Source organism: Puma concolor, chromosome B1 (assembly GCF_028749965.1).
Source record: "Puma concolor isolate L17-30 chromosome B1, mPumCon1.1.hap2, whole genome shotgun sequence".
Classification (NCBI taxonomy): domain Eukaryota; kingdom Metazoa; phylum Chordata; class Mammalia; order Carnivora; family Felidae; genus Puma; species Puma concolor.
Genome location: NC_141670.1, coordinates 106449977 through 106474574, shown reverse-complemented (window position 1 = coordinate 106474574; position 24598 = coordinate 106449977). Strand labels below are relative to the sequence as shown.

Below are 24598 nucleotides of genomic sequence, written 5' to 3'. Positions count from 1 at the left end.
TTTAATAAATGGACAATAAGAATTTGAAGGCCAGGGTTTGGTTCTGTGGATGGGGCTTGACTAAGTCATAAAGAATTGAAGCTGCCTCAAATTCAAGAAGCACTTCAATTGTTTCTTTTTTTTTCAATGTTTATTTATTTATTTTGAGAGACAGAGCATGAGCAGGGAAAGGGCAGAGAGAGAGAGAGAGAGAGAATTCCAATGTGGGGCGTGAGCTTATGAACTGTAAGATAATGACCTGAGCCGAATCAAGAGTCAGACACTTAATGGACTGAGCCACCCAGGGACCCCAAGAAGGACTTCAGTTGTTTCTAATACCATTTCCCTGGCAACCAAATTTATATTCACCAGGAAGTCTTTCCCATCCCATTTTAGATGACTCTTTGTAAAAATGTGCCACATTAAAACCTTTTTTAGTAGCAAAAAAAAAAAAAAAAAATAGTAGCCACAATAGGGGCGCCGGGGTCATGATCTTGCAGTTAGTTTGAGCCCCATGTTGGGCTCTGTGCAGATGGCTGGGAGCCTGGAGTCTGCTTCAGATTCTGTGACTCCCCCTCTCTCTGCCCCTCCCCCACTCGTGCTTTGTCTCTGTCTCTCAAAAAATAAATAAATGTTTAAAAAAATTTTTTTTTTAAGTAGCCATGATAGCCAAAATGTGTTGGTTCCCTAGACTACCCATGAAAGAGCATCTAGCAGTGGTAAGCAGTGAAAGAGAAGATAGTCTGCTCCAATTTCCTATGATAAATTTGTTTTTCAGAGTGTTCATAACTTTTCAAAGTCAATATGCATGTATATGTTCTACATTTATATGTTTACATATATTGCTTCATACCAACACTAGGTGTGAGAGGTACTATTAGCTCCATTTATCAGCTAAAAAAAAAAAAAAAAAACGGGCACAGAAAGCTAAGCCAAAAGTCACTCAGCATATAAATTGAGGAGTCAGGACTGAAACTCAGCCAGTCCACTGGAGCCTGCACTTCCAATCTATTAAGCTCTTCGAGTTGGCACAAGAAGCTACAACTAGAGAAAAACAATATTATGAATTTTTATTAATGGATAGTACACCAACAGGAATTACTTTCTTTAAAAGACTGAAACCTTAAAATGAGCTTTTGAAGTTGTCTCAGACTGTATTATAAAAGAATCCATCTTCAGATGCACAATCACTCTGCATAATAAATGTACAATCACAGTGATATGATTAAGTTAAAATCACACCGAAATACCACTAGAATGGTTACAATCCAAAAGGCAATACCAAATGTTAGCAAGAATGTAGAGAAACTAGAACCCTCATATACTGCTGATAATAATGTATAATAATATGGCAACTTTGGAAGCGCAGTTTTGCAGTTCCTTAAAAATTAAACAGAAGCTTACAAATAATCCAATTCTACTCTTAGGAGTCTACCCCAAGAGAAATGAAAACCTACACCCAACAAAGACTTGTTCACAGAAGCATTATTAATAATAGCCAAAAAATGGAACCAATCCAAATAGCCACCAACCAGTAAATGGATTAACAGAATTTGGCATATCCACACCAGGAAAAAAAAAAAAAATGGGGTGGAGGAAGATGCCCAGAAAAGACATATTAGAGACTGAAAGCAGATCAGTGCTAGCCTGGGGCTGGAGGTGACAGCAGGGATTGTCCCTGGTGGGCTCTAAGGGTTTTGGGGGAATTATAGAAATGTTCTAACACTAGATTGTGGTGATAGTTATACAGCTATATAAACTTGCTACAAATCACTTAATTGAACACTTAAGATAGGTGTTATGATAAGTAAATAAAACCTCGAAAACTGTTAAAAATAAAATGGGCGTCAGCAAAATCGTTCATTAAATCATAAAAGCATGTGTGTAGAGAGGAAATTGATTAAGAAAAAAAAACTAACAAAAAATAACTTCTGTTTGTTCCATAACACCTACATGATGGTGTTTTGGTTTTGAGATTTACCTGCATTGTTTTCAGTTCACTATTCTCCCATGGAAATGTTACTTCAATTTAAAGGCATTTTAAACATGCTTGAACCTTCCTTCTAAGTATAATTTGAATATTCCCTAGGATTCACCTGTCCAAGGGTAAAATTAAGGCCACATTATTATTAATATAGGAATGTTGCCAGTTGGAGGCTGAATCGTTGGAGAACTTTGATTGCCCCTACCTACATGTCTCTTCCAGTTATTTCTAGACATCACGGTGATATTTTATAGATATTTAAGAGCCAATCCATTCTTGTTTTACTCTAATTCAGAAAGTTTTATTGAATGACTACTATGTGCAAGACTCTGGGATACAATGACTAACAAAGTATCTCTGCCTCCAGGAACGGGTAACCATAGCGGTAAACAACACATAAAACTTATTTACTTCCTGAAATCCTTTAAAGAAGGGTCCTAGCCACGTCTAGTGCCTACACTTTAAAAAAGGATGCTTCTTGCTGTTCCATCAGATATCAGTGCCTGCAGTAACAGGATTAATCTCAAGGGGTTACTGTTGATATTCTAAACAGATGTAGGGAGATCTTTCTCCATTTTCTATCAAGCTTCTTCATGTGAGCTATGAAATTGCATTGTTGATGTCTTCAAACTCATAACGTCAACATCAATCCCTTCACCTGTAGCTCAAGTCACCTGGAAAATAAACATGATCTCCCTTCTGCCTTTCTCTTCCTTTCTTTTCCACTCCAGTACACATATGCCATTGCCTATGAACATATGCATACAGATGCCTGGGCTATGTGTCACACGCGCACACACACACACACACACACACACACACACACACACACACACAGTTTTTTTTTTCTCAATAAAGCCAAGCATGACAGCCTGCTGCATAAGATGTAACCAATTAGCAGAGATGAAAGAAAAACCTATTTTTATTTTGATTCTTAATTATATTATGTGTGAAGTTCAGTGTGTCATGTTCTGTCATAAGGCATATGTATGTTCCAGACATGTATCTAGAGTTAGGTATATTATTAAAAAAAAAATAATGGTCTGGATTCTGAATTTTGATCACTTAAATACTTAAAATGAGTCAGAATTCAATTGTAGAAATTGTTAAGGACAAAATGTTTATGAAAAATACTATATCAATAGCAGATTTCCAGAAATTTTGTTGTATTAGAATTTCCCAGCTTTCCAAGTGCCTGAGTGGCTCAGTCGGTTAGGCATCCGACTTTGGCTCAGGTCATGATCTCATGGTCTGTGAATTTGAGCGCCACTTTAGGCTCTGTGTTGACAGCTCAGAGCCTGGAGGCTGCTTCAGATTCTGTCTCCCTCTCTTTCTGCCCTTCCCCTGCTCACATTCTTTTTCAAAAAAATAAAGTAGAAATATTAAAAAAGTAGAACTTCCCAGTTTTCAAATGAATGAATGAATAAAAGAACTTTCCAGATTTCATGTACAGATTATTTAAGTAATAGTCTTTATTAATGCTTTTTTTTCTTGTGCCTCTGAATATGGGACTACTTTATTCAGTTGTCTTACTGATTCAAACAAGAATATAAATAACATGAAGACATACCATGTTGTGTCCTGATCTCACACAATTGTGTCAGTAATGATGAGAAATAGGCTTTGCATAAGTGGGATGTGAATCATCCTTTAGTGTTTCTAATATCCAAACCAGTACAGAGGCAGAAATCTAGGTTTGCAATCTTTTCACAGGGCTATGTTATAAAAACTCTAGATTAGCTACATAAAGAGTACCTTCCAAATCACACCCATACACACACATACACAATCACAGTATAATTTGAAATCAGCTTTATTGATGTAAAATTCATATTTAATAAAATCTACCTATTTTAATGTACAGATTGATGAATTTTGACTTATGCGTATATTGTATACACGACCGCAATCAACATATAGAACGCTTCCATTAATCCAAAAAGTTTCCTCATGCTTCTTTGCAGTCAATCCTTTTCGCCTCACTCCTGGTCCACTAGCAACCAATGACCTACTTTCATTTAGCATAGTGCTTTTGAGATTCCTCCCTGTTGTTACATCTATCAGTAATTAGCTCTTTTTTTAATCATTATTATTCCACTTTATGGATATAACACAATTTGTTCATCCTTTCACTAATTGATAGGCATAGGGTTGTTTCCATTTGTGGCTACAACAGACATTTGTGTACAGATCTTTGTATGGACACGTATTTTCATTTCTCATGGGTAAACACCTTAAAATGGGGTTGGTGGGTCATATAGTAATTATATACTAAGATATATAAGAAGCTTTCCAAAGTAGCTGTAATATTTTAATTTCTACCAAAAAGGTATAGCAATTCTAGAGGTTCCACATCTTTGCCAACACTTCATATTAGTCTTTTTAAACTGTTGTTCTAGTGAGCGTGTAGTGGTATTTCATTTGTGATTTTAATTGAATTTCCTTAATGACTAATTATGTTAAGCAATAATTCCATTTGTTTATTGGTCATTCACATATGGTTTTTTTTGATGAAGTATCTGTTCCAATCTTTTACCCAATTTTTATTGGTATTATCATTTTTTGTTGAGTTGAATTATATATTCTGATACAAGTCCTTTATTATGTTTTACATATGTAGTCCAGTCCTATGTTTTACAAATACCTTTGTCCAATCCATGGTTTCTCTTTTAATTTTCTTAAGTGTTTTAGAAAAAAAAGTTTTTAGTTTTGATGTGTCCAAAATTATCATTATTCTTATTTTAGCATTCACCTTAAGAAATATTTGCCTAAAGGGGTGCCTGGGTGGCTCAGTCGGTTGAGCTTCCGACTTCACCTCAGGTCATGATCTCACAGTCTGTGAGTTTGAGCCCCACATCGGGCTCTGTGATGCCGGCTCAGAGCCTGGAGCCTGCTTCGGATTCTGTGTCCCTCTCTCGCTCTGCTCCTCCCACACTCATGCTCTGTCTCTCTCTCTCTCAAGAATAAATAAAACATTAAAAAAAAAATCTTTGCCTAAATAAAGGTTACAAAGATTTTCTGTGTTTTGTTTTTTTAATGTTTATTTATTTTTAAGAGAGCGTGAGCGAGGGAAGGGCAGAGAGAGAGGGAGACACAGAACCTGAAGCAGGCTCCAGACTCTGAGCTGTCAGCACAGGGCCTGATGCAGGGCTCGAACTCATGAACCGTGAGATCATGACCTGAGCTGAATTCGGATGCTTAACCAACTGAACCACCCTGTGTTTTCCCTATGTGTCTTTCCTGTTTACTTTGAGAATTTTTATAGTTTTACCTCTTAAGTTTAGGTCTAGGATTGACTTCAAGTTAATTTTTTTATACAGTGTAAGTAAGTGTCAATATTCATATTTCCCATATAGATATCCAATTTTTCCAGATTAATTCATTTAAAACACTGTTCTTTCCCATCAAATTTACTTGAAACCTATTTTTTAAAATCAACTGATTGTAGATGTGTTGGTCTATTTCTGACCTTTATTTTGTTTGAAGCCCTGCATAGGGCTCCACAATGACTGCATAGAGCCTGCTTGGGATTCTCTCTCTCTCCCTCTCTCTGCCCCTCCCATGCTCTCTCTCTCTCAAAATAAATTAACTTTAAAAAAAAATAAAAAGTAAAAACATTTTGGTGAACTAAAACATAAGTTCAGTATGTTAATTAATTGGAATTAAAATAAAAACAAAAAATATACTAAAAATAATAAATAAAATATAAATTTAATATGCTACTATTATTTTGATTACAATTATGCCATGCAAATCAACATTTATAGGTACAGTTACTTTAATACAGAGCTCATACCAAAATAAGAAAGTGCTCTGGAAGAAAATTAAATGGATTATAGCCAGAAAATGCTAAATTTAGTCACTCCATAGCACACCAAAACCCTTTCTTTTCTATTAGTCTGCAATTGTATGGTACGAGTACTATGTAAGTCCATAAATATGGATGAAACCTGACTTGTCGTTTCTAAACCCTACACAGGAAAAGAACTGACTTGAAATTTATAAAACTTTTTCCTTCCAGAGGAATAAGGTAGGCTTATTAATTTCTATTAATAGGAGACCTTCTGCTGACAATTTTTCTATTAGGAATCTGGCAAACTCACAAATATGACAGATGGACTCAGAATTTAGAAGTATGCCAAAAGACTTTATGCAAAATGACTTAGTCAAAAAATATACCAGTTTCTCTGGTTATAGATTAAGATCCAAAAATATATTCATGTTTTTGGTCATTATGTCTTTGAAATTGCTTGCAAAATACTTTTTTGTGCTTTGTATTTTGATTTTTTTTTAGGTTTGATTCTCATAAAGGCTTCTGGTGTCAGTTATTGGAAGAAGGTAAAACAAAATGCCTTGGAAAAAGCAAAGGAAGAAAATACCCTCCAATGGATCCTGATGTAAGTACAGAGCTTATAAATACAAACTAAATAAGCAAACAATAAGTAATATGTACTCTCTTATGAAAGTAGTTATAATAAAAATGTAACCCCTCGGGGCGCCTGGGTGGCGCAGTCGGTTAAGCGTCCGACTTCAGCCAGGTCACGATCTCGCGGTTCGTGAGTTCGAGCCCCGCGTCAGGCTCTGGGCTGATGGCTCAGAGCCTGGAGCCTGGTTCCGATTCTGTGACTCCCTCTCTCTCTGCCCCTCCCCCCTTCATGCTCTGTCTCTCTCTGTCCCAAAAATAAATAAACGTTGAAAAAAAAAATTAAAAAAAAAAAATGTAACCCCTCTAAAAACTAAAAGTGATATTTGTATTTCAATGTATCCAGGTTGCTTCTTTTGATTTTTCCGGTGATATATTACCTGTCATGCAAGAATAAAGGAAAACAACAGAAGTTTCTATTTTGAAGTAGAATAAAGAAGGCAACATCTCATGACAAAAAGTATGATACATTCACAAAAATTTTAGCACTAAATATGTTAACTGAAACCAAGACAGGAAATACATCAACTGGAAATTGAAAGTAGGACCAAAAGATTTCTATTTTTTTCCCACTAAGTTACTCTATAGTAGTAAGTGTGGCCTGCATAATATTTCTTTGGTGGTTTTCTTTGGTTGATTTTAAAATTTACCTTTGGAGTACTATGAGAAAAATCCTTACACATTAATAGGAACTAAAGGGTAATTTCTATGATATTTCAAGAATCTAATATAAAATATATCATTTTCATTTATGTCAAAGCTATTTATTATATTTATTAAAACTAAAATGCTTAAAAGACACTGTAGAACATCTTTCGTAGCATTTTATTTTACTCCTATCATATACAGACATACTGAGACATAATATTAGATTTTGTGGTAAAGAAAGATAAGAAAAGCCAAACTTTTAGGATATCAATACTTCTATACCTCTCAACAAGGTTTCTGTGTAATAAATTCTGGACTGTTTTTAACTCAGACACTTCTAACACCAAATGTGTAGAGTTTCATACCAAGCAATGATACAAATTTATGCAATACAAATAGGTACCCTACAATTTAACTCAATTGTGATTCTAATTACCCCAAATTAGTGTAGACACCACAGGTAAACGGCCTACACCATAAGACTGCCCTCCCTTCAGGCTCCAATAGCAAATAATGGGTTTCCAGGTTACTGACTTGTGTCCAAAGTGGCCACAAATCAAAGGCTGTCATGACCCCTTCCTCAGGTTTTATAATTTGCCATAACCATTCACAGAACCCAGGAAAACACTTTTACTTTCTATTCTTATAAAGGATATAAATGACTAGCCAGATGAAAAAGTGCATAGAACAAGGTCCAGAAGGGTCGTAAACACAGGAGCTTCTCTCTGTGGAGTTTGGGGTGTGCCACTCTCCCAGCACATGGGTGCCTTTACCAATCCTGACATTCTCAAAAGTCCTTCATTGAAGGTTTTTATGGAGCTTCCATTTATGGAGGCACAATTGATTAAATCACTGGCCATTAGTAATTAACTCGATCCACAGTCCCTTTTCCTTGTTTGGAGGTCAGAGGGGAGCGCTGAGTTCCAACCCTCTAAGCATGTGTTTGGTTCCTCTAGGAACCATCCCCCGTCTGAAGTCACCTCATTAGCATAAACTTAGGTACGGTTGAAAAGGGCTTATTATGAATAACAAAAGACACTCCTCTCAGCCGTATTACTCAGGAAATTGCAAGGGTTTTAGGAGCTCTGTGCCAGGAACCAGAGATGGAAACCCAACACATATATTTCTTATATCACAGTATCATGTATATACTGGGTTTATTTGAAGGAGTAGAAGTGGTTGATTTTATGCAAATAATGACCAGAGGAAAGGGAAGAGTAAGAAGCCTTCACAGAGATCACGGAAACACAAATGTGTAGAACGGATGAGAGCAGGCAGTACCGTCACCACACTGCTTCTCTTCCTATTACAGAAAAATGTCAGTACCCAACTGTCACCAAAACATCATAGAAGACATTTAATCCAGGTAAATTAAAAAAGCTGTTGGCCTCCTTCTACTTGTACTTGGTTTGTGAAAATACAGTGTAGAAAAAGAATAAAAAACTGACATTCTAAATTAATACCACTAAAATCTATTCTCTCTCCAAATCAAAAGCATGTAATAGACTCTTTAATAATAGGCAAATAAAATACCTGATCTTGAATGTATTACATGATTCCTTTTTATTATGGTTTTATATTATATAAGTATATATTATAATCTCCTCATGAGTTTGCATGAAATAGCCAGATTATATTGAGATACATTAGCATATCTCTTATCTGTGATTTTACCATCTAAAAAATTCCCCCTTATGAATGACTGTCAGATAACAACGTATGTTCAATAAGTCTTGTGTACGACAAAGTTCTGTTCTGGTAACTTTTGGCCTGAATATATTATACTCCAAAATAGAACATATTGTATTTTGCAAATCTCATAACATTTATCTTGCCATAATGAGGGAGCAGAGCAACAAGAGGAAAGAGTTACTTGATTAAGGTGACAGGATTATGGGGACACACATACACACATAATAGGGCACAGGACTAGGGTTATCTGCATAGGCAGCACTGACAGAGGCAGCCAGGGTTAAAAATGATGCCCCAAAGGCCAATAAGTTGAAGTGAGGTTGAGATGATCCTCAGTATCAGACGTTCAATCCAAACTCCAAAGGGATGGAGAGTAGAAATGGATCCTAGGAGATTCAGTTCCAGAGTTAGTTAAGATGTTGGACAATCACTTACTCTGTGGAAATTTTAGGGAGCAGGCTGGCAGGAACTGGGTAGCCCCAGGCTGCTGTTTTTCCAAGCAGGACCTCAGTCATAAAGAGAAATAGCACAAAGTGGGCCATTAAGAGAGAACATAATGGGGAAGTTCAGAAACTCAAACTCTGCACAAAGACCTAGGGCTCATCCCTAGATTCCAGGTCTGGCTGGCAGCAGAGGAGGTACAGAATGATCAGGTTCCCAGAGGTAGATATCTGGGAAATATAATTTATCTTTACCTTTTTCATTTTTTTTCTTTTACATTAATTTATTTATTTTGACAAAAAGAGAGCATGAGTGGGGGAGGGGCAGAAAGAGAGAAGGAGAGAGAGAGAGAGGGAAGGAGAGAATCCCAAGCAGGCTCCACACTGTCAGTGCAGGCTCCGTGCAAGGGGCTTGATCTCATGGACCATGAGATCATGACTTGAGCCAAGACCAAGAGTCAGACGCTTAACCAACTGAGCCACTCAAGAGCCTCTAGCTCTACCTTTTTCTTTTGCCTGAATATGCCAGCTGGGCCTGTTGGTGGTTTTAAAGCCAATGACTGAGGAAAAACAAGAGCAGAAATGAGACAGAGTGACACTTAAATCACACAGTGGTTTGGATTCTCCTTTGATCACAGTAATGGTTAGAATATAGCACAAATATTCTATTTAATTCCAATGAGCATGATTCCCATAAAAATTACGCTTACTTTGAAATTACCAATACAAAATGAGGCTTTTTTTCTATAACATTTAAAATGGAGTACCAGATATGACATTTTAAAAGATAGCACAAGGAATTAAATAAAAACTTTTTAAAGGTTCAGCTCAACCAAAAATCCCAGAATAGTACAAAGCCAGGAGGTACAGATACAGCTGCAGAAATCCTCCCTTTTACAACATTCCTAACAACAGGGGCGCCTGGGTGGCTCAGTCTGACTTCAGCTCAGGTCATGATCTCACAGTCTGTGGGTTTGAGCCCATCATCAGGTTCTGTGCTGACAGCTCTGAGCTTGGAGCCTGCTTTGGATTCTGTGTCTCTCTCTCTGCCCCTCCCCCCACTCATGCTCTCTCTCTCCCTCAAAACTAAACATTAAAAAAAATTAAAATTAAAAAAAACATTCCTAACAACAGTAATCCAACCTATTTATGAGCCCCGTGAAATGCCATATATAGCATAGCCCTTTTCATTTTTGGCAGTTTCAATTACTAAAATATTTTTTCTTTGTTGAAGCAAAATCTGTCCCCCACTAAGTCAGGATAGTTTGCAAGGCATTCTTTTCCTTCCTTGGGTGAAATCATTCAAATATAGGTTAGAAGTTTACCTGGTTTACCTACTGCATTTATTTATTTTTTTTTTTGACAGAGAGAGAGAGAGAACAGGAGAGGGGCAGAGGAAGAAGGACTGAGGGAGAGAGAGATCTTAAGAAGCCTCTCCTCCCTAGCACAGAGCCTGACATGGGGTTTGATCTCATGACCCATGATGGTGAGATCATAACCTGAGCTGAAATTAAGAGTTGGTCACTTAACTGACTGAGCTACCCAGGTTCTCCTACCTACTGCATTTTTAAGCTTACTTTTAAGCTTACTTTTAAGCTTTATATGCCTTAAAACATCTTTTAAGACAGTATTATGGGAGTGCCTGGGTGGCTCAGTTGGTTAGGTGACCAACTCTTGATTTTGGCTCAGGTCATGATCTCATGGTTCATGAATTCAAGCCCTGTGACAGGCTCTGTGCTAACAGCATGTAGCCTGCTTGGGATTCTTTCCCTCTCTCTCTCTGTCCCTCCCCCACTCTTGCTCTTTCTCTCTCTCTCAAGATAAATAAACATTAAAAAAAAAAAAACAGGATTGTGTACCTTCCAAATCTAAATGCAAATTAATGATGACAAAGGAGTATTTTATATTATGGATGTACCAAACTAACATTCTCCAAAGCTAGGATGATTTTAATAGAGCATAATATTAAACCCAATCAATTGTTACAGCTATTTTTCAAGCAACACGATTGAGTTAACATTTAATTCTGTACAAAGAAATCACATGCTTAATACAAAAGCTCTTTCCCTCGTAAAAACAGTGGATGTATGGGGCACGCTCTCTCTCTCTTAAAAATGAATAAACGTTAAAAAAAAAAAGTGTATGTATGTAGAGTGTCTATTTTGAGGAAGAGAGTCACTGTGTTTATGTTGTGCTAAATAAATAGCCCACATTCTTAATATAAATTTCAATCCGGGTATGGTATACTTGATGCAGATTTAAACATCATCAAAATATATGAAGTATGCTTTAACCAACAAAGTGAAATGTACTTTTATGTCCCACCAGAGCAGAGCATTTCTATCAAGCTACTACAGAGATCACAACGTGGAACTCTCAAAGCTACTGCACAGACTGGGGCAGCCTCTGCCATCCTGGCTCAGACAGGAGCTGCAGAAAGTGAGATAGCACTGAGAAAACTCCTTGAGAATCCATCTTCTATGTGACATTCACCTTTCCCAAAGCTTCCAGAAGCTACCAAAAGGCTGTTTAAAAATATACCTCTTCAAATGAGAAAAAAGAACAAAGTTCCTTCCATGTGCTGGCATGTGGATGATTGGGGGGGGGGGGAAAGAAAAGAAAAAATATCTGTTATGAGCCTTGAGGCCTATGGCCTTTCTCTTAATCCATATCTGAGCCTGTGGGATTATTGTAGACTACTGTGCACACATGTGGAAGTCAACTGCAACCAATATAAGTATCAAACACAAATGCAGAATTGTCCATTTCATAGTAATATTTACTGTTTTATATATCAACTAAGATTGTGTCTCTGTAGGTTTTTAGAACACTGTTTGCCTGTATGATGTTTTCTTATTCTTTGATTCTATAAAGTGTCCTACAAAACAAGAAGCAAAAGAAACATCACAATGTAGCATAAAATGCCAAAGGCATAATACCCATGAAAAATGCTTGCCAAGATATAAATCCACTGAATATTTAGAAAGAATTGTAAATGACCATTTGTGCTAGATCAGAGAGTGGAAAGGTTATGTATGAGGTTTATGTGCATCAAAATAAAAAGATAAGTGCTATAGCAAAACAAAAGTGATTTTTCATACACATACTCTAGTGCATTTATGTAAAAATTAATGACTCCTCTGTCATAATGTAACTGTTATACTGAGATACATTGTAAAGCCATTGAGAGGTGTATGGAAACACACTGAGTATACCAAATCAGTAAATAATAATGCAAAGTGTACTCACTGAATCCTCTAAAAGGGAGAAATTATAGGGGTCTCAAGATATATTATTGACAATTTAAATCCTCTTTTTGTGAGCTACAAATCTACTCCAATAGTCCTCACTGGTTCTGAAGAAATACTTGCACAGAATGTGAGGGATGTGTCATCTACAGAAACATACTGACTTTTAAAAGTGAATAACTTTTTTAAAAATTTTCCCCAGAACAAAATCTATTAAAGGAAAACTAAGCACAGTGTCTCTAGATGATATGTTATTTATTTACTTTTAAATTATAGAAAAACTACATTTTTCCAGAGAGTTTAAAATGAAATTGTGATGCAGAGATTTGTAACAAAAAAAAAACCCCACTGACATATGATTTATAATCTGATATTTCCCATGATACTTTCAATATAAGGCAGAAAAAAATAAGCAGGGCTAAGTCCCATTTTTTAAAGAATATTTGGTGTATTCTCTTGTGGAGGACAATAAAACATAGTTAAATTTATGGATTATCTACTAAATTAAATAGAGGAGGTACAACGATGAGGTAGACACGATTCCTAAAATATATTTACGCTTAAGTTTTAAATGATCATATGACTAATCTTAAAAAAAAAAAGAATCATACTTATTGACCTCTCCTTATATTTACTTAATTTTTAAATTCACTATACACATAAAAAAAATCAAGTAGTACATAAATTCCCTGCTATGAGTATGTAAGCTTTTAAAAATATTATGAAAAGTATGATCAGAAGAAAAAAAAAAAGATACCCAAGGAAAAGCTACAACCCAAATATTTTCCTTGTCGTTACAATGTGTAAAACTAAACTCTATCAGTTATTTGCTAATTAAAAACAAATTTTGAGATCCTTCCACTTACTACAAATTTGTTAAATCACATTATAATTATTAATTAAATATTTTTTAAAAGTTTTATGTACCCAAATGATACACTCATTTTTTAACAAACAAGCTAATAGCCAAAAGAAATGGAGAAAGAACAAGTTTTTAAGGCCCCTACAGTAAAAGAAAATCAGAGTCATTTGGACAAATATGGTAAACAGTCTCCATGCTTACTGCTGCCTTTCTTAAAGCAGCACTTGCCCAGCATGGTAGGGAAATGAGTGTAGTCTTTCAACTCCACTAATTGAAGAAAATTGGCTTGAGAGGGGCATGTGTGGTGAGAACAGGCCCCAGCAGTTACATATCGTATCGTGCTTTTATTTTGACAGCATTTCTACTTGATAAAAACAGAAAAAGAAAAACTGATACATTTATGTTTTAATGATGAGATGTGCATTTAAATTTCTAAACAAAGCTGCTAATGGCATGATTTTGTCTAGGTAAACTGAGTTAGCTCTACAGCCCACCCTTTAAGATAAATGTTAAAAAAAAAAAAAAAAAAAAAACCCTACTGGATGCTTGTATAATGAAAGAAAAAGGAAGAGGTCATACCAAAATTGACTCATTCACAGTACAGGTATTATGCTGTCCATAGAAGCAAACTTTTGAAAGAATTCTTGACCACTCAATGTATCTTGGAGGCAACATCAAATTCTAGAGGACATACATACTTTCTACATTATATACTCTGGCTGATTATTACACTATTCTAAAAGTAAAAGTAACAAATACATACGAGAAAAGAATGAGAGCTAATGTGATTTAAAACTAGCTTTGTATAGAATTCCTTTTTCATTGCTTAAAATTGGAACTTCCTTAGGAAGAAATGAAATGGTTATTTTAATGTTTATAGCTATGATATTCTTGTCATTCACATTGAATGAAAATTACTGGAAACATTTTTTCTCTGAGTTTTTTAAAATAAAAAACCTGGATATAATTCTGATAGTAGCATGGTACCTCATATATACAACAATAAACTGTGATAAGAAAATGAGGAGCTTGGGCCTGATGATTTTAGGTAATAATTACATATTTGATTGTTTGTGTTTGCCTGGGACAGAGTGGGAAGTGGTTATAAAACACAGGTGCCACCAATATAACTCAAAATGGACAGATGCATAAGAAACCTCCAATTAGGAAATAAGTTTATTTTTAATAATATAACCTCCCACAGATCCTTCTAATCAATATTAGTGATTTTTTTTTTTAGTTCTAACAGAAATAAAGCAACTCCTAGAGACACCCATGGGATCCTAGAGTAAGGGAATAAGAGAAACACACATGAGAACCTGAATGATTACAACATTTTTTACTCCCAGCACTCTGGTCTGCTTCCGACAAATGGGCTCCTTTCTTTAGAGCTTTAAAAGGTGTTAGCTAGTCTCTCTTTTATTAAAAATCTGTCAAAACAAACAATGTCTGGAAAGAAAGAAAGAAAGAAAGAAAGAAAGAAAGAAAGAAAGAAAGAAAGAAAGAAAGAAAAGGAAAGAAATGAAGGAAGGAAGGAAGGAAGGAAGGAAGGAAGGAAGGAAGGAAGGAAGGAAGGAAGGAAGGAAGGAGGAAAGGAAGGAAGGAAGGAAGGAAGGAAGGAAGGAAGGAAGGAAGGAAGGAAGGAAAGGAGGGAGGGAGAAAGTGGAGGGAGTTAACCACATTCTCCACAAACATTTTCTTCTCTATTCCAGCCCTTTCTTTTCTAGATATCAGATTTTCTCATGTTGTAACTCACCCTATCACCCCCATCTACATACACCAAGTGATTTCTGCATAGGTTTGTCTCCCACACACATAGTTCTCCAGTCTGGAATACATCTGACCTCCCTATTTTCTGTCTATATGTGTCATCCTATGTTCCATCTACTCCAGGCCCAACTAGTGACTGGTTAATAAACCAACCCCATCAACATTAGTGGCTTATAATGAATTATAGCTTTATGCTTTCCAGAAATATCAGTACTATAATTTCTAAGAGATATGTTTTAACCTGAAGTCTCTAACTAATGGGGAAGCACTGAACTGCTCAAATATTTTGGTACAAAGGAATTTCTCCAATTTCAAATTACACTCTATAGCTGACTTCTATTTTGCGCAAGTGGCTCTGCTTGGTTACCACCTACAACATAGCTGCTGCCTTCTACCTGCCCACCACACCCTGAGCACACACACTGATCCCCAAATAGTTGGCAGTCATGGAAAGAACAATGACTACCTGTGGTGGATAATCCTTAAGAAATTATTTGTATTGGCTAGAAATGTTTACCTTCTCTTCACTTACTTTACCTAAGAGAAGACTAAATTTCAAAAGATCAAGCCATGTCTTGGTCAAGCCAACATTTATTCCATTCCCAAGAATACCAAGACTCTACTTTCAGTATACCACTCACCTGTGGCCAAGGGTACCTAACAGAATTTGGGGGCCACTTCCCACCACCCAGTGCTACCACTAGTTCTTGCCATTTATTGTCCTCAATTTGTTGTCTATAAGAGTTCTCTATACATTCACTGCTGTTAAGAAATGTCACAAAGAATTTATTCAGTTATGTATTACTATATGAAATTTATTTTTTAACCTCTCCTTGCACCTTCATCCATTGATCCTATATGAATCTTAATCTTTGAGTTTCTATAATTTCTCAGCCTATTCCTAAAAATTATAAATACAAAGACAGTAAATCACTAAAATTGGAACCCACTATATTTTCACCATCTCCTTTGGAGCATCTCTTAGAGAAAGTGATTTTGACTAGTGTCAATAAGTATTTAAGAAAGACATTTACTTGCCAGATTTAGGCAAATATTCTATTTGCCCAGCAAACCCTTTCAAGGAAATAAAAGCAAATTTCACAAATTCATTACTCGCAGCATAAAGTCTCCAAGATATTGTTAGGAAGAATGTATTTACCCACATTTTATCATACAGAAACTGAATTAAACTTAATGAAATGTGAAACATTTCCAAAACACACAGGATCTGTGACAAACCTTACATAAAACTGTCTACATCAAGCTGCTTCTTGGTTAGGAGGGAATAAATTAAGTACAGGAAATGCCTGCTGTCTACATATCTGATGCCAAAATGCTCTATTTCAAATCAATAACAAATGGATACCAGATCTTGCTTTTAAATATTATGCATAATTTATACAGTTGGACCAGAGAAGATTGGTCTTCTTTTCTCTATTTGGTAAATAATATTCTGAATCTTAGTTTTTTTTTTTTATTTCAACCACTTTAAACAGAAATGGAATTTCAAAACGTTGTATATTTCTAGGGCTCTAATGTATCTTTTTAGAACTTAATTAATGTCCTTCAAAGCAAACAAAACTTTTAAAGGTGCACAAAACATACCATCAGAAAATAAAGTCTACATCATATGAAAATGAATGTTCACAAACTTTTCAGAAGCTAAAGATTATAATTTTAAAAATAATAAAAGGCGATGAAAATATAATATTGACAAATTCTCACTCCCATCTGTGATCAACTTGATAAAGCCATATTGTTTCTATCCCGAATTAATTATAGGGATGTCCTTGGTGCAACTAGAATAGCAAAGAAGATAGACTGGATGTAATCCAATATCTGTTCTTAACTAAATAACATTGGATAAGTCACTTTTCCAATTGGGGTCTCAATTTCCCTCTCTGTTAATGGAAGTCAAATGTGATCACTGTAAACCAATTTTCCCCTTGCTTTGTTTTCTCATCAGTTTTTATAACATTTGACTCTCCCTGTCTCTCACACATTATGCCACCACGCAGAAGCCATGAATTATCTAGGTGGTAATATTGCACGCAGAGATTGGGTCTGGGAAGCTCAACTTCTCGTTCCTCACTTTTTTTTGGAGAACACTCTGGTTTGCTTTTGGCCTGTGGTAAGTTCAGCAGAAATCTATGTTTAAGTACATTATTAAAGCCACAAACATAACAAAAAGAGCTTAGAAACAAAAACAAAAATTATGGATTTTGGAATTATAGAATAATGGAGATAATCAACAGAACTTGAACAGAAAAGGTAAAAGCGAGTTACCTTTAATAAATGGGACTAGAGACCACCAGGGTGGCTCAGTCAGTTAAGTGTCCAACTTTGGCTTGGGTCATGATCTCCCGGTTAGTGAGTTTGAGCCCCGCATTGGGCTCTGCACTGACAGCTCATAACCTGGAGCCTGCTTCGGATTCTGTGTCTCCCTCTCGCTCTACCCCTCCCCCACTCACACTCTGTCTTTGTCTCTCTCTCAAGAATAAATAAGCATTAAAAAATAATAATTAATAAATAAAAAAATAAGACTAGAGTGTGGGATGAGGGAGAGATATTTGAATTTATATTTCCAAATGTGTATACTATTTTTATCAGAACAATAATAATCTTTCATTAAAAAAAAAAAGTCTAAATATTCAGGTCCAATAGTGGCCAATTTGCTGGGACCATCACAGAGGAGGAGATCCAAGCAGCAGCTGGCTTCAGCATCAGATACTGAATGATATCCAGGAGATTAATAGTTAAGACCTATGTCATGGTGCATAGCCTTACATAGTACAGTAGTAAGATGGTTCTTAAAGTATAGTCTGTGGACCTGTGGGAGAACCAAGTCCCCTTCATGGGATCTGCAAGACCAAAACTATTTTCATAATAATACTAATTTATTATATTCCTTTGTCATTGTATTGATTTCCCCCCCTAATTTTGCAGTAGCAATAATGGGTAAAACTGCTGGTGCTTTAACATAATCCAAGGTAGTGACATCAATCTGTACTTGTAGTCATTTTATTCTTCACTATCACACATTCATTAAAAAAAAAAAAAGTCAGCTGCACTTAAGAATGCCCTTGAGGAAGAGGTAAGAATTATTAATATTATTAAATTTCAACCTTGAGTACCTGTCTTTTTAATATTTGCTGTGACAAAATGTAGAGTATGCCTAGAGCGTTTCTGTCACATATTGAGGTAGATCATTGTCACAGAAAAGCACTTGAGCAACTGAGTTGCAAATTGAACTAGCTACTTTATTTTTTTTTTAATTTTTATTCAATATATTTAAACTAAAAGAAAACTAGCTACTTTATTTGTGGAGCATCATCTTTACTTGAAAAACTGACTGACAGAGAATTGTGGTTATGTAGACTTGAGTAACCGGCAGACATTTGTTTTGAAAATGAACAAAGTGGGCCTGTCCGTTCAAGAAAAACAAATGACCGTATTTATTGCCAATGATAAAATGTGAGCTTTCAAGTGAAAATTAGAATTTTGTAGAACTTGTATCTGCTACTTGTAACAGCAGACTAATATTTAAATAATTTTTCTGATGAGATTGATAGCGATATTAACAAATATTATTTTCTAATATTATATAAGGAAATGTATCAACAGTTGAAAGATCTGCATAACTCGGTGAACCAATATTTTCCAAATGACCATTGCATGAGGTTACAGAATCATTGCATATGGTACATCATTATAACAGTAAAAGATCAATTCTTAGGGTAAGACAAACTAATAGTTTTAAATGTAGCAGAACATGAAAAGTTCATTGATTTGGTTTCAAATTCTACATTACAAATATCCTTTAAGAAAATATCACTTATCAAGTTTTAGTGTAGTATCAAGGAAAAATATACACAATATCTGAAAACTCCATAAATATACATTTCCTTTCCCAAGTACATATTTACATAAGGTCAGGTTTTCTTCATATACTGTGGGGAATAAGTTTAGGAATTCCCTGAGCTTGGGGCGCCTGGGTGGCTCGGTCGGTTGAGTGTCCGACTTCGGCTCAGGTCATGATCTCACAGTCCGTGAGTTCGAGCCCCGCGTCAGGCTCTGTGCTGACAGCTCAGAGCCTGGAGCCTGTTTCAGATTCTGTGTCTCCCTCTCTCTGTGACCCTCCCCCATTCATGCTCTGTTTCTCTCTGTCTCAAAAATAAATAAAAACGTTTAAAAAAAAATTAAAAAAAAAAAAAGGAATTCCCTGAGCTTGCACCAATGGGTTAACAACGCTTAGTGCAGAAAGCAGCCACAGGGCAAAAGTACCCCCAGCTAGAACAAAAGTGTAGAGCAGGAAGCCATTTCCACAGGAGGAAAGCACCCAAGAATAGGTAAACAGGTAAACAGGGTGAAAAACCGCTGCAGCAGGGTGAAATTGCCTGGAACTAACTAGCAAAAAAAAAAAAAAAAAAAAAAAATTCCTTATTGACCCTGAGGTAGCATGCTCTATCTTATCCCCTAGGCAAGTTAAGATAAACAGACACAGTGCCTGGTGCCTGCCATAAACAACCACCTTCTCAGTGCCAGGATTTTGTTTTATATTGACCCAAAACCCTAACACCACATACCTTCAAAACCCCCTTTCTCTCACACACTTGAGTTAATAATCATTGTTTCATTGTCTCTTTCAGCATGTCCACCACGTTTGTAAGCGTTCTGATCCTAATAAATATGGAGGAAGGACCCTTACTTGGGGCTCTTGTCTTCTCCCAGACATTAGCCTCTCTCGTATTCAATTCTGTGTCCGCTCTCTTGCTGGACAAGAGAGAACTCCAGATGCAAAGTCTGGGACAATATACTTCAACAAAAACAATGTATCAAAATGGGTTGAAAGCAAAAATAAATACAAGAATCCAGCTGTATTCTATTAAGCTAAACATTAAAGAGATTTGCAAATGCCACTATTTTTTTGTTGTTGTTGTTTTTGAAAACAGTTATTTTTCTTTGAAACTATGATCTTATAATGGATTTGCTCTTGTTACTTTTAAATTATTAATACTTTTTAATTCCTCAATTTTAATTTCTAATACAATAAATATTGATAGATATAACCCTTATAAATAAAAGCCCTTTGGAGTCCTCATAATATTTTAAAATGTAAAGGGATCCTCAGACCAAAAAGTATGAGAGCTGCTGGCATAGGAGTTGGAAGTAATTTAAGTATCAAAGGCCAAGATTTATACCATTAAACAATAAACTAGAAAAAAATAGGTGGAAAGCCAGGCTACATCTCCTATCACCTTCCCATTCCACTACCAGACTGGAAGTTTCCTGGATGGAAATTAAAAAATACTAGAAAGGGGAAAGAGAGATGTATACATAAGAATGAGTTTATTCTCCCCCTGTCCTTTCTCCTTGCCACTAAAGTGAGTTTTGAAAATGAAAGGACGAGAGATCTGAGAATCCAAAAGTAGAGAAAGCTGTGCCCTACTTTCTAAAACTCTGCAAAGCAGCAACCTCCTCTATGTGCTCTGCCCACCAATAGTGTGGGAGCAAAATAGTTAAACTAACACATGGTGTTCTAAGCATATATGATCTAGGATGGCACAGCTTCCACAGTGGCACAGGAGAACATATAAAAGTTCCCATTCCCTATGGAAGTTGCAGAAATCACTAACAGGCCTTTAGATCCAAAGGGAGTGGGCAGCTATAACAGGGAGGACACCTAACAACCTGCCCAGACTGATGACTGTAGGGATGGGAGGAAACCAGACCATGGAAGCTAGAAGCCACTTACCAAAGACGGAACTTGATAAGGTTCACCCAATGCCAGCATAGGACAGATGACAGCTGAGGCCCAGATATCACCCTCTCACTTCATGTCCATTGTCATGACTACCTTGGGAAGAAAGGGAGAGAAAAATCCTGAATTTGGGCTTTCCTAAAATAGACTTTAAAGTTCCTAGTGATGAAATGTATCTCAAATGGGGACAGTTATTGAAAACTACATTTCTGCACAGGTTGTGGATTATGGGATTTATACCTACTATATAATAATTATATCCCAGGTTCAATTAGCAACAATGGAGACTCGGGGAAAACAGAAGTGACAGCCAGAGTTGAGACTATTGATAGACGCAGCCTCAGTTAAGAAGAGTTGGAGTAGGCATAATGATGTAGTAGGTTTGAATCTGCAGACAGAGCACATCTGCAGATTCTGATCTTCCTCCAAAGTAATCTGCTCCATTCTGTGGTGAACACACAGTTAGAGTCATGCCCTTATATAATATTGCCTTGAGAGTCGGTGGAATCTGTAAATAGGATAGTCACTCTCTCGATTAGCACATCCTACATTCAATCTGTCAAGAAATTCTATTGGCTCTATCTTCAGTTCTATCCCTTTCTCGGCATCTCCACTGCTGCCACTCTGTTCTGCGATAACATCATCTTTACCTTGGATATCTTCCCTGCTTCCGTCTCTGTCCCCTATAATCTACTGTCACTAAACACCCAAAAGTAACCTTCTTACAAATTAAGTCAGAGCAATCTTCTACTAAAAATCCTGCAATATGGGGCACCTGGGTGGCTCAGTTGGTTGAGCATCCAACTTTGGCTCAGGACATGATCTCATGCTTCATGAGTTCGATTCCTGCATCAGGCTCTCTGTCATCAGCACAGAGCCTGCTTCAGATTCTCTGTCCCCCTCTCTCTGTGCTCCACCCCCACTCACTCTCTCACAAAAATAAACATTTTTTTTAAAAATCCTGTAATAGTCCACCTTTCCAGAGTACAAGTTACATAATCTGACACCCATTGCCTTTATGACCTTAGCTCTTCTTCTTCCCCCTCTCTCATTATGCAACAGTTGCACTGACTTCTTTGCTTACTATTTTAAAGCCTTTGTACTGACATGTACCCAGATATCCACATAGCTAATTCCTGAAATTTATTTGTGTCATTGCTCATATGTCATCTTTTTAGTAAGATGACAGCCTTACATATAAAATTTTCATTCTTTTTCCTCCTTCCCTCTGCACTCCTGATTCCCATTATCCTAATTTTATTTTTTTTACCATTATACTTATAATCTTATAACTATATAATTTACTGATTTTATTACATCTTCTAGTTCTACAGTACTCAAAGAAGTTTCTTTAAAAATTTTTTTTTCATTTTATTTATTTTTGGGAGAGACAGAGCACAAGTGGGGGAGGGGTAGAGAGAGAGACAGACAGAATCTGAAGCAGGCTCCAGGCTCTGAGCTGTCAGCACAGAGCCCAACACGGGGCTCAAACCCACAAACCATGAGATCATGACCTGAGCCAAAGTCAGACACTTAATTGGCTGAGCCACCCAGGTGCCCCTCAAATAAATTTCTTGAAGGCAGGTGTATTTGTTTTCTTATATCAATGTACCCCCACAATTATGTGTCTAGTCTCTGACACACAATAGGTGTTCAATAAATACTTTGTCAAATGAATTAATTTAGAAATAAAAACTGGGAAAGGAAGAAAGACAAAGGGTGATAATTTAAAATTGCATACTTTCTTACATTTAAGTGTTAGAAAAAAATACAAATCAACACACAAACACAAATTTGATTAAGATATTTCCCTAATCATGCAAAATTTTACAATTCTAGGACTTTCTTCAAAATGACAATAAATTAGACTTTAAATAATAATGAATTCCTAATAAAGAATTAAAATTAGCAAAATAATGTTTAAACACACACCAAAAAACCCCTAACCTTTTTATTTTATTTTATTTTATTTTAGAGAGAAAGAAAGAGAAAAAACATGCATGTGAGCTCAGAAGAGGCACAGAGAGAGATGGAGAGAGAGAATCTCCAGCAGGCTCCATGCTCAGCATGGACTCCGACATGGGGCTCGATCCCATGACCCTGGGATCATGACCTGAGCCAAAATCAATAGTTGGTCGCTTAACCGACTAGGCCACCCAGGCACCCCACCCCTACCCTTTAAATGGTGCTATTTGCCAGATTATTCCTATAATTTTCTATAACAATACTAAAACGGGAAGTACTGCTGGCTTCCTTTTATAGATGAAGAAACAGGATGGAAAGATAGATAACTTTCCTAAGGTCACACAGGAAGCAAACTTAAAGATTTGAGCCCAGATTTATATTTATCTTATACCTGGTATCATTCTTCTTCCTTTATAACACAACACTAATTAAGAATGTGGACTCTGAGGGGCACCTGGGTGGCTCAGTCAATTAAGCGTGGGCTCAGGTCATGATCACACGGTTCATGAGTTTGAGCCCCACATTGGGCTCTGTGCTGACAGCCCAGAGCCTGGAGCCTTCTTTGGATTCTTTGTCTCCCTCCCTGTCTGCCCCTCCCCTGCTCGTACTCTGTCTCTGTCTCTGTCTCTGTCTCTCTCTCTCTCTCTCTCCCTCCAAAATAAATAAAATGTTAAAAAAAGAAAAAAGAAAAAAAGAATGTGGACTCTGAGCCAGTCACACTACACTCAAAACCCAGATCTAACCTTAGATTATTTATATTATTTCTCTGTGCCTCAATTGACTCATCTGTTAAATGGAAATAATAAGAGTATCTCTTCATACAATAAGAATATATCCTCACGAAATGAGTTAATTAATAAGTATATAAGTACTCAATAAACATTAGCTATTACCATTATCATTATTACCTATTGAAGCAATAACAAATAATTGCTCTTTTCAGAACCCCTTTTGTGTCTCTTCATTTTGTATAATTTTCCTTAGACCTTCTCAGTCATTACTGTCCAGTGCCCTAAAGAATAACGAGTGTTCAAGGGGCACCTGGGAGGCTCAGTCAGTTAAATATCTGACTCTTGATCTCTGCTCAGGTCATGATCTCACTGTTTGTGGGATCAAGCCCCATGTCAGGCTCTGTGCTGACCATGTGAAGCCTGCCTAGGATTCTCTCTCTCTCTCTGCCCTCTGCTGTTTGTACTCTCTCTCTCAAAATAAATAAATAAACATTAAAAAAAAGAAGAAGAAGAAGAATGAGTGTCCAAAATTCTTATTGCTGGGGTGCCTGAGTGGCTCGGTCAGTTAAGTGTCAGACTTGATTTTGGCTCAGGTCATGATCTCGTGGTTTGTAACATCTTGATCGGGCTGCATCGGGCTCTGAGCTGACAGCTTGGAGCCTACTTGGGATTCTCTCTCTCTCTCTCTCTCTCTCTCTCTCTCTCTCTCTGCCCTGCCCCCACTAGTGCTCTTGCACTCTTTAAATAAGTAAACTTAAAAAAAAAGTCTGCCCACATCTTCGTCCCCCCCCTTTATTTTTTTTTAATGTTTATTTATTTTTGAGAGAGACAGAGCACAAGTCGGGGAGGGCAGAGAGAGAGGGAGATATAGAATCTGAAGAAGGCTGCAGGCTCCATGTTGTCAGCACACTGCCCAATTCAGGGCTTGAACTCCCAAACCCTGAGATCATAACCTGAGTGGAAGTTGGATACTTAACTGACTGAACCACCCAGGCTCCCCCTTTAAAAAAAAAATCATATTGCTTTTATCAAACACACTGAATTCCAACGATTTCTTTCAGAATTCTTCTGATTTCTAAGACATTGTCCATTTCC

General features: G+C 36.6%; 1 protein-coding gene across 2 annotated transcripts in view; it reads left to right on the top strand.

Annotated features, from left to right (window-relative positions):
- Positions 1-14300, top strand: part of LOC112858150 (bifunctional heparan sulfate N-deacetylase/N-sulfotransferase 3) — a 194865-nt gene extending 180565 nt beyond the window's left edge. For both annotated transcript variants that reach the window (XM_086704318.1, XM_086704320.1), the window contains exons 13-14: positions 6258-6360; positions 11495-14300. In XM_086704318.1, the coding sequence (XP_086560444.1) occupies positions 6258-6360; positions 11495-11614 (223 nt within the window). In that variant the 3' untranslated portion in view covers positions 11615-14300. The remainder of the gene's footprint in view (positions 1-6257; positions 6361-11494) is intronic.
- The last annotated feature ends 10298 nt before the right edge of the window (positions 14301-24598 follow it).